Below are 11,451 nucleotides of genomic sequence, written 5' to 3' on the forward strand. Positions count from 1 at the left end.
TTTAACGGTCCTCATGCTGTTAAGTGTTAAGTGACTTTCGTTGGATTTCTAAAAATTAAATAAAGTGTGTATTGCTTTTCCTCATGAGTCGAGCCATTTACTCATATCACTAAGTGTCGCTAAGAGTTAAAACTCGCAAATTTCCGGTAGCTTTAAACGCAGCAGCAGTGACGTCTCCTCCTCCTCCTGACCGCTGGACCTGTTTGTAAGTGTTAAGTACGTTCTGATCGCAGAGCCAGTGCCTTAACGTCTACGACTGCATGGTATGTGATGTGTGAAGAAGGGCTGATAGCATTGGTTGTCAGCAGAGGGTTATATAGCAAGGCGAAGCTAACGGAGCAGCTAATCCCTAAATCAGCATTTTTGCTACCGTTAGCTTCAGCTAGCTGGTGCTGTGTATTCATCTACAGCCCACGATAGCACATGACTCAGATGTTTCACTGAGAACATCCACGTTTATGTCAGCCAGCAGAGCTGCATAAACCGACTGAGGGAAAATCAGCAGGTGAAACCGGTTCATGGGTTTTCAGCGTCTCCCTACCGGATAATATCTCCCCGGTATTGCCCAGCAGTACCCGTGATGGGACAGTGGGCTGAAGTGAAGAACATCTGCGCCACCTACTGTTGCAGCTGTAGGCAGTTAGTTTTTTTATTGCAATGTATTGACCATAGTGCAGAAAATATCAAAGCCCTAAGTTGAAAGTTTGAAAATGAACTTTAAGAAGAATGTAAAGATCCGAGATAACCACGCAGATGTCTTGCTAAACTTAATGTGTATGAAACAAATGCAAAAGAGCAAGTGTTTTTAACCCTCAGATGTCCTTAGGGACATTTATTGTCTTTTGCATTTTTAGTTTTAAACCATCTTCACTGTGTTGAGTGGAATATAGCCAAATTTGTCAAAGAATGTTTTTTTTACTTATTTTTTTTAATTGTGGTGTCAATTCATTAAATCAGCCTAAAATGGCTAAGTTACAGAAATCCATCCACCTTAATAATAATAATAATAATAATAATAATAATAATAATAATAATGGATACTTTATTGATCCCCATGGGGAAATTACTTGTTTTTCTCTGCATTTGACCCATTCACTCAGTGAAGCAGTGGGCAGCCCACTAAGCAGGCGCCCCGCCTTAGTCCCTTTGGACAAAAATGTCCACATTGAAACCCATTATAAACGCTATTTTTCACGCCAGAAAAATTACGGTCAAAGGGATCGTCAGGTTTCCAGCTTAGGTTTCGTTTTGGACTACAGGCCTTAGAGTTGTAATTTTTTTATTTGTCCACCGGGTGGCGCCCTTGCTTCACATTTGACCTCTGCTGGAAAACAGCGGGCTGCTTGGACAGACCTGCCGGAAATGAAGCCTCATTTCCGGCGTGCAGCAGCGGCTTCGCCCGCTGATCGGGCGGAACCATTTTTTGGTCCCTAGGACCATGAGAGGGTGCATTTTTTTTTTAGTCAACAGGAAATGACGTATTTGTTGTCACGTGGTATCGGACGTGTGGGCTGGAAAAAGCAGTCCCCGGTGATCGTCCCCCGGTGATCGTCGCGACTTACCCCGGCAACATGCACTTATTTCGGCCTAGAGGAGGAGCATTTGCCGCCTGGAGACCATTTTCTGGTCCTGAAAAAAAAAAAAAAGGCGATCGAAATGACTCTTGGTGCCAATCTTTAGTCCATCTAAAGGCCTAATTATAATAACAATCAAATATTACTTCAAATGTTTTTTTGGGAAAATATTTAGTTTTTTAGTTTTTTTTTTAGTTTTTTTGTAATTTAAAGGGTTAAAACAACGAAAATATAATTAAAACTTTATATGAATATTTCAGGGAGAAGTAGTTTTAAAAGACTGACCAATTTAAAGTGAAAAAAAAAATTAAAATTTTAATATTTTTATTGCACTTTTTGGGCGTGGTCGATAGTGTGCATTTTATGAAATGCGCTCCTGGAAAAAAAAATAAAAGGCGATCGAAATGACTCTTGGTGCCAATCTTTAGTCCATCTAAAGGCCTAATTATAATAACAATCAAATATTACTTCAAATGTTATTTTTTTTAAATATTGAGTTTTTTTGTTTTTGGGGGCTAAAAAAACAGGGCGCTCATGAAGTAAAACTGGGATTTAAAGGGTTAAAACAACGAAAATATAATTAAAACTTTATATGAATATTTCAGGGAGAAGTAGTTTTAAAAGACTGACCAATTTAAAGTGGAAAAAAATATTAATATATAATATTTTTATTGCACTTTTTGGGGAATGGACATTTATGTCCATTAGGGACCAAGGTGGATGTCTTTTTTAGGGATCTCCAAAGGTTAAAATTGTCCTTTTATTAATTTTGTTATGAATGTATTGAATTGATTTGTTAAAGAATAATTCTCCTGTTACAAATTTAAAAAGTATTACATTGAGTGCATTAATAGTTGTTACCACATTTGAAGATTGCCCGATCCAGTTACAGATAATTAATCTTATAATTAAATCTGTCTTGCCACATTTTTGGCTGCACTTCTTTGCATTGAAATCCTGAGGTTATTTTTTTCTTTTTAAAGTGATCTGATGAAAGTAAATTCACCAAAAGGCACAAAGCAAAAACAGCGTTTAACAGTTAATTTGCCAGACTACATTCTTCAGTTTGGGGTGTCGGTGATAACTGATGTCTTGTTTAAAAAATAAAAGAAGAAAAAAGCAGGACTTTGTCCTTTACTAGAACGATAAAACCACAGTTCATCCATGCGGAGGCATCTAACTCAGCACAAAGTCATAGTCACAGCAGCAAAGGTATTGCACAAAGCTACAGGTTATACTGGGAAAGCAGAAGTAAACTATCTCACTTTCTTTTAATTGCCTTTCTTTTTGTGCAGCATGAGCATTGCACGACAGGTCCTGAACTGCTCCAGGTTTACATGTCGATCAGCTCACGTAACCTGCAGAAAGACATTTACTACTTCACAGGTAACAGCACTTTAAAAAGATTTGAACTGAGCCACAGAGGGTATGTGATATGTGGTTGTTAATCGGCAGGATGCACTGATTGAACTGATTTGTTAGCGATGTTTGTAGATGTATAACTGGAGAAGCTACACAGCCACCGAGCAAAGTCCTGAAACGTTGATGTTTTCTCAAGATCGAGCTAGTTAACGATTATTTTACCACCACCCCAATTTCTTCTATGTTGGGTGACTGGAAATGATTAAGTAGTGGAACCTGTCATACTGTTTTGTATTTTGTTGCAGCACGTAATGATGTCACGGCACACACATGCCAAAAGAATTGAAGGACTGGACAAGAACGTCTGGTGAGTAAAGCATTTGTATGTCTTTGTAAGAGACGGCAGGAGTTCTGTTAACAGACCACTTTTGTACCACTTTCAAATATGAAAATATGCCCTTTGTTTGCCCGTTGGTCAGAAATATGTACTAATTTCTGTTGTTTCTAGTGAAGCTTTATTCCTGTGTTACTTTAGGGTGGCATTCACGGCACTGGCAGCCGACCCATCTGTTGTTAACCTGGGCCAGGGCTTTCCAGACATTCCTCCACCTTCTTATGTCAAGGAAGCGCTAGCGAAGGCCGCATCAGTTGACAGGATGAACCAGTACACCAGAGGCTTTGTATGTCTTTGTGGATCACAATCTGCAGAGTTTCGTGTGTTAAAACTCCCATACCATCTTAATGAATACTGCATTATTATGGTTTTTCTGTTCTTTCACTTATGCTCTGTGTTTATTGAAAAGGGGCATCCATCATTGGTGAAGGCCCTCTCTCAGGTGTATGGGAAGGCCTATGGACGTCAGATTGATCCCTTAAAAGAAATTCTGGTCACGGTTGGTGGTTATGGTTCCTTATTTAGCGCCATCCAAGCTCTAGTGGAAGAAGGGGATGAGGTGAGGACTTCGCTCCCGTGCTTCATATTCACAAACGTTCATATTTACATCCATAAATGTTCTCCCAGCGCATTCACTGTGTAATTTCCCTTCTTCCAGGTCATCATTATTGAACCTTTCTTTGATTGTTATGTACCTATGGTTCGTATGGCCGGGGGCAAGCCTGTGTTGATACCGCTAAGACTTGTAAGTATGGCTATGTGTTTAGTTTGCATCCCCAAATACAACTTAAAACAACCTGCAAAAAAGAATATAACCTATTCTGTACAACATATAATTAAACTATTAACATGAGAAAAGAGAAAATTCACTGTTAGAAAGATGTGCTGTGCTGTAAAGAGTTCATCTGAATTCAGTGCATGGAGCACTGTCTACCTGCTGCTCCGGCCTGAGGATGTTAGCAGATGTCAGTACCTTTAACACAAATCAACATTTCAGAAGTCTGGAAAGAAGACGATCACAAGCGCTGACTGGTTTCTGGACCCAGATGAGCTCGCAGGTAAATTCAACTCTAAGACAAAGGCCATCATCATCAACACTCCCAACAATCCCATTGGAAAGGTAAGCACACAGCTAAGTTATCTGTCACTGTGTTTGAAAAAGCCACTGAGACGATGACCGTTGCTCTGACCAGTTCGTTCCTGTCTTCTTCCTGCAGGTTTTCACCAAAGACGAGTTGCAGATGATCGCAGACCTCTGCATTAAACATGACACTCTGTGCTTCAGTGATGAGGTTTATGAGTGGCTCGTCTACAGGGGACACCAGCATGTCAAAATTGGTATGTGTATTGGTCAACAGGCATTTCTCCAGCTACAAACATGAAATGTAGTTAGGAGCGACGGCCATGTCCAGCTCGAAGAACGTAATCAAGATTGTGCATCAAAATGACGTTTTTTCACAAACTGGCGCCTGCTCCTATGTGTTTTTAAATTATTAATTCTACCTTTATGACTGTGAACCAAATTGTTGAAGCACATAATTACTTTTTACTTTGTATTTGACATTTCAACATTGTTTTCTCTCTGCAGCAACTCTGCCTGGAATGTGGGATAGAACTGTTACTATTGGCAGTGCAGGAAAGACGTTTAGTGTGACTGGATGGAAGGTAAGTCGTGTTAAGCCATGTTATTATTTAACGATGACTTATTTAATCACTAATCTGACCTTGTTGTGACATTTGTATCTTCTAGCTTGGTTGGTCTATTGGACCTGAGCAGTTGATGAAGCATCTTCAGACAGTCATGCAGAATTCCCTGTACACCTGTCCCACACCTCTGCAGGCGAGTCCACCAAACATCCCAGTTATGCTGGCTCTTGATTGTACTTCAGTTCTAAAGTTGTTTTTCTTGTCAGGAGGCAGTGGCACAAGGTTTACTCCTAAACTATGAGCTGATGGATCAGCCTGAGTGTTATTTCACTTCACTGGCAGATGAACTTGAAGGAAAGAGGGACCGCCTGGCTGCCATTGTGGAGGAGGCTGGCATGACTCCCGTAATCCCAGAGGGAGGCTACTTCATGCTCGTGGATGTCACAGCTCTTAGTGAGTTACTGCAATTTTAAACTGACATCGCAAAACACTTAGTTATATGTGACTTGTGTTTCTTACAGTTTGGTATTGTGTTCTAACTTCAGCTGGGTCTAGTTAACAATTTTCTGTTTTCATATTTATACTGTGTGCTTTGGGGTGGCTGTAGCTCAGGAGGTAGAGCAGTTCTTCTGCTAACTGGAAGGATGGTGCTTCAATTCCTGGCTGCGCCAGTCTGTATGCCAAACATGTGAATTTTAGATATAAAGAACCTCTATAGGAAAAAGTGTCTGTATGAATAGGTGTGGATGGGTAAATGAGGCTAGTTGTATAAAGCACTTTGAGTATCCAGGCAGAGCAGAAAAGTGCCTTATAAGAACCAGTCCATTTACCATTTCCTTTAACTCAAAAAAGAAAGTAATCTCAACCAACGGTTGCTATTGATGTAACAAAGACAGTTACATCATTAACCCTAAAAAATATCTTCCCCCAAAGGAGTTTTTAATATGCAGTGAGCTCAGTGAGTGACTCAAACGAAACTTCACACAACGAATGTCATGTACACCGTTTGTTTTTTGGTGTCCCCAAGTGACCAGAAAATCTATTACTGCAAGTTTGATAAAGTATGCATATGCAGGGATCGACGGGTGCTTGAAACCCTTAAAAATGCTTGAATTTTAATGTTGTCTTTTCAAGGTTTGAAAAGTGCTTGAATTTCAGATGTGGTGCTTAAAAATACTTGAAACTGTATTTCATTTACCACAAAAAAACTGACCGAATAGTTTTCTTATCAGTTAGAGAAATAAAATAAGTCACAAAGTCTAAAAGTAAAATTTCTCCGCCTGGGCTGCCTAGCACCTCTCCATGTCAGTCTGTTTCAATGTGTGACCCCGCCCCTCCCCCCGGACAGTCGGGGATGAGTGCGCTAACGTGCCTGGAGATTGCTGTTTAAATGAGTGTTTGATGGAAACGACAATGGCGGAGTTTGCGCTCTCGAGTCACATGATAGGTTAGTCCTAGTAAATAATTTTTGAGAATGTGTACATAACACATGCAAATTTTCAAAACTATTACTATTATTTTGCTAGCTATCAAACTTGCTGGAGAAATGATTGAAATGCACTGAGTGTGATGCAGTACGTCAGCGCTGTTATGGCAGTTAGTTATGGCATGGTGATTTATGGAATATGCTGTGAATTTAGCTAACATTACTTAGTAGTAACAGTAATGTGAGTTCACTCAAGTAAAAGGTTTAAACATTAGTCCGATACTTAATTAACCAACTTAAGGCTTAAGGAAATAATGTAATAAGAGGGACTGATCCATATGGGCACAAAGAATAGCCACTTTTTTTGTGCTACCAAATTTCCCTGGTGGTGCATTTTTCTATGTTTTAACAAACGGGAACAAAGGACATTTTTAAATAACATTTTTTGTTTTAATTTTTACATGGCCTTACTGAGGTGATGCTAAGTTAAACATGCATTCTTTTTTTGGTAATGTGCTGGAAAAGCTTGAAAATGGACATTGAAAGTGCTTAAAAAGTGCTTGAATTTGACCCTGTAAAATGCGTATGAACCCTGCATATGTAGACCGTCATGTGGATAACTTATGAATACTAGATCGAACAGATTCCCATGCCTGTGTGACAAAACCAGCCCAAACGCCATCCCATGAATTAGCCGGTAGGCATAGTTGGTAAGGCCAGACAGGTACAGTGGTTGGAGAGTATTACAACATGTTTTGTGTGTACTTGATCACCTGCAATCAGTTAAGTGAGATTTGAGTATAAATATATTATTCATTAAATGTAATTTTCATAAGAAATAGGCTGGAAAAACCCCCAAGCTGCAGCAACTAGGGCTGAACGATATATCGCATTTGCGATAATATCGCGACATGATCAAGTGCAATTTTCTAACCGCAAAGGCTGCGATTATACTCTGGACATGTCCAAATTCATGGGCTGCATCCTCCTGAGGCCGCATTTGTAGACCGATTACGTCACAGCGACGCGCCGAAGGCTGTCCAAATTACTACCATATCCCAGAATTCATAGCGCGGCCCAGCCAAACTCCAGTTTCCAGCAATGGCGGCCGCTACTAAGTTTTAAAATTACTCATACTAATCTTTCTGGGTCACAAAATAAACTTTTAACATATTTTCAGGCGAGAAAGTAGTTGTGTAAACTAGGGCTGGGCCATATTATACCGTTCACGGTAATACCGGTATAATGTTAGGCAACGATAGGAAAATGAAATATCGCGATAGAATGGGAGTAAAACGCGCATGCGCAGTGCCTTTGTTTTCATACGCACATGGCCGATTGTTGAGTGAAACAGATGAACCAGAATTGGTTTGTAAAAATGGTGCAACTTCAGTGATGTGGAACTGGTTTGGTGTTTGTCCGTCAGATACACAACAAAGCACATTTTTTTGCAGAACATGCAAGCGGCCGTTGTTATTGTCGTATTTGTCGGACTAAGATGCTCTTAAATCTGGGAGTAATCTGGGTCTTAAACTCTGTATGCTTCAGGTCAAACAACACTGCAGCATCACTGAGAGTTAAAACCTGTCTAAATTCTTTCATCTTTAATAAAACGATCAGCATTGCTGCTTTACCAGGTGTAACTATAAAGTTTAACTTCCAGGCATCCATGAAAACAAAAGTTATTACATTTAACGGAGTTAGAAGTTAGCAGGAAGCTAGCGGAAGTTAGCTCGCTAGTTTCGCTAGTTACCTAAGCATGATATTGCATGTTCTGACTGAGAGATTTCTGAAAAAAAATCAAACGTACAGCTCTGCTATCACTTCCAACATAAATGAAGACAGGAAACTAAACAGCAGTGACGTTTGTAGGGTTACTGAAGTTGGGCTAGCTGGTATATAATGATGTGCTACGTGATCGCTAGCGACACAGCTATGTTAGCATAACATAAACAGTGAAGCTGGAGGACCAACACTAACACTTTTCCACTTATAAAAGTTAACGTGAAGGTTCTTCATGGTTAGAGACAAATGCAATCGCATGGCAGGATGCTGTAAACGGACCAAACTTCAGTCAGGAGAACAACTGAGACAATCCATCCACAATACGAGGTTAGTCATTAATATACTGCAGCAACATGGGAATAGAGCAGCTGCCAGAGAATTCAACATTAATGAATCAATGGTACAGAAGTGGAGGAAGCAAGAAGAATGAGTTTAATAAAGTTTGATTTATCGGACTGCTTTGTTTCGCTTAATGTGCCTTATAATCCTGTGCACCTTATGGTCCGAAAAATACGTACTGCACACTGCAGTTTAATGTTGCAAAGCACCTCTTTTTAACTTCAGTGGATATTATACATGGTTATGCTCAGGATATGTCAGCCCATTTCTACTGGAAATGCCTTTTGGTTAAACTTTCAGCAAGGAATTTGCATTTGCACTGTTACATTTTTATAAAGCTTTAATGTACATAAAAACCAGCTTCTTGTTTAAGTGAAAATAAATGGAAGGTTGTCTTTTTGCGCTAGTAATGTTGTGGAGTTGTATTTTGTCTCGCATCAATTATATCGTCGGTTATATCGTTATCGCAAATTTTCAAATATATATCGTGATAAATATTTTTGGCCATATCGCCCTGCTCTAGTGTAAACATCAAGTATCTGCTCGGTTTATCAAGATATCCCATATTTGCAAAAGTGCTTCGACGTTTTCAGAGGCGTCTGCTACCCACCAGCTCGACAGCTAGCCGGGAGCTCGAGGGTTACTGATGCGGCCGAGAACGGCACAACTCCCGGCACATCATTTTCAGATCACCGCGGAGTTTCGCTGCTCGGGTTAAACGTAATATATAAGTCACTTAGACAACCTAAAAATGTTATTGTTGGGCTTTTTTCAGTGTTTTGTTTGTTCGTGAGTAAATCGGTTTGGCTGAGATTAAAGTTATTAGATTAGATAAAATAAAACTTTATTAATCCCCCGGGTGGGTTCCTCCTTGGTTTTCACACAGCTGACTAAATGTCAAACAGAAAACTTATTAAACAGAAGTATGAGACAGTCGAGAATTTACACCAGTGTCTGGTTATATTTTAGATAGCAAGAAGCAGACGGCCGAGTTTATTAAACTCCACCGAGACAGCGGTGACGCTAATCAGAACTAGCCTTCTGATTCAGAAGGCTAGACCGTCCAATTTCACGCCTTTAAATTTTAAAGGCGTGTTTGTGTGTGTGTTTATACAATTGCTATTATGTTTGCACTTTATGTGTAATGTTACTGACTGCAGAGATCAGTAAGATGTGTGTATTTTTTATTTATTAGTTTTATTTATTTAATATTATTTTTTAATTGAATGACTGTCTAGTAGTTCACAGATGTCGAAAAACTGAGTGTGGTAAAGCCACATTGCTTGTCTTTGTTTAATAATACAGAAGACAAAGACCTTAAAAAATAATCGCATATCGCATCGCAATCGCAATATTGGGGCAAAAAATCGCAATTAGATTATTTTCCATAATCGTTCAGCCCTAGCAGCAACACCTCAAAAATAACCCAGTAAGGATCTGCTGACCTGACGACTGGTCAGTGAGACTGTTCCTTACCCTTAAAATGTATATCCCCCCTCTCTGTGTTCATTATAGATCAGGACCTTTCACATATGGATGAGGATGAAGCCTATGACTACAAGTTTGTGAAGTGGATGATTAAAGAAAAGGTAAATATTTCTTCATTCTACTATATTGGAAGCAACATGTTTTTAAAATGTTGGGTTTTTTTGTTGTTTTTTTAAATGGAAATATATATTTTACACAGAAACTAGCAGCCATTCCAGTTACAGCATTTGTTGGAGAAGAGTCTACGAAAGACTTTGAGAAATATATTCGCCTTTGCTTCATTAAGGTAAACACACAAAGTGTCAATAAACACAGTACCTCTAAAATTATCCAGTGAAGATGAATCTTGGCTGAGGTGCAGTTTTTATTTTTCCTCCGTTTCTCTTAACAGCAAGATAGTACTCTCGACGCAGCGCGGAGCATCTTGAAGAGCTGGACGAAGGTTTAACGGGAGGTGCTTCGGAAGACTTCTACACTAACTGGAAATTAGCCAAATGTATTAGAAGAGTTGAATATAGAGTACATAATTTGAACTGTACAGTGTGTTAGGAGAAAGGAAACCCAAATATTGAATAGATGAAAAAACCTTAGTCAGTCATTCTGTTTTTGGCTGTTATTTGTAGAGGGTTAAATCGTGAAACACAACAGAACAGGAAGAAAGAATCTGCTGTAACTGTGCCTTTTCTGTGTCCTTTCCACTAAAGTCTTTCCACTAAAACTATGGGACTGGTTTGTTAAAACTTTATTGTTATCAAATGTTTTGTAAAATTTTAGTGCTAATCATTGGATTAACAGCAATCTGCTGGTACCAAACATCCATAAAGGTTTAAGACTCCTTTTAAAAAGTACAGTTATTAAATGTATTGACAAGGATGCTGAAGATGTAGCTCCCAGGCAGGAGGAAATGGGAACGATATCAAAGGAAGGAGATACATGAATATAGTGAATGAGGACGTGCAGAGGGGTTGATTTATTAGAAGTGGATGTTAGGGATGGAGTGAGCTGAAGGCCGATGATGCACTGTGGCGATCCCTAAAGGGAGCATCCCAAAGAAGCTTGAGAATTAATGTATTGACAAAATTTGGTGTTATTTTGTTTTCTGTTTCTCTGCTTAAATCATTTGATTTGTTCTCATTGGTGCAGTTTGTTTTGCAGTGCAGGCATGCTCACTGTGAAAAAGAACACATTAAGACATTACTAAAAAATAAATAAATAAAATACAGTTAAAAGCTTTATGGAATACATAGAATTCAGTTAACTAAAGTACAGTAAAACCACTCAGAGGGAAAACCAGTTAAATTTTTTGAACCCGTACCAACATCAGCTTTAATGATCCAGGAACAACACCAACACAGGGATACGTTCTTACCTTTTACTCCTAGTTTTGGATGTGAGATAACATTTGAGGACTGTTTTCAACTGTTGGATTAGAAATT

General features: G+C 39.1%; 1 protein-coding gene across 3 annotated transcripts; it reads left to right on the forward strand.

The window, feature by feature from the left end:
- The first annotated feature begins 155 nt into the window (after window positions 1–155).
- On the forward strand, window positions 156–10,738 carry LOC308394053 (kynurenine--oxoglutarate transaminase 3-like). 3 transcript variants are annotated; one of them, XM_080878196.1, is made up of 14 exons: window positions 156–216; window positions 2,870–2,960; window positions 3,242–3,303; window positions 3,472–3,616; window positions 3,740–3,889; window positions 3,989–4,075; window positions 4,328–4,450; window positions 4,548–4,668; window positions 4,919–4,995; window positions 5,081–5,170; window positions 5,244–5,430; window positions 10,043–10,116; window positions 10,215–10,301; window positions 10,407–10,738. In XM_080878196.1, the coding sequence occupies exons 2-14, from the start codon at window positions 2,871–2,873 to the stop codon at window positions 10,461–10,463; spliced, it is 1,350 nt and encodes a 449-aa protein (XP_080734322.1). In that variant the 5' UTR covers window positions 156–216; window position 2,870; the 3' UTR covers window positions 10,464–10,738. The 3 variants fall into 3 exon arrangements, with proteins under 3 accessions (XP_080734322.1, XP_080734321.1, XP_080734320.1); XM_080878195.1 differs by having other exon boundaries at window positions 161–205; XM_080878194.1 differs by having other exon boundaries at window positions 173–263.
- The last annotated feature ends 713 nt before the right edge of the window (window positions 10,739–11,451 follow it).

The sequence above is a fragment of the Rhamphochromis sp. 'chilingali' genome, assembly GCF_963969265.1.
Source record: "Rhamphochromis sp. 'chilingali' genome assembly, chromosome: 3".
Classification (NCBI taxonomy): Eukaryota; Metazoa; Chordata; class Actinopteri; order Cichliformes; family Cichlidae; genus Rhamphochromis; species Rhamphochromis sp. 'chilingali'.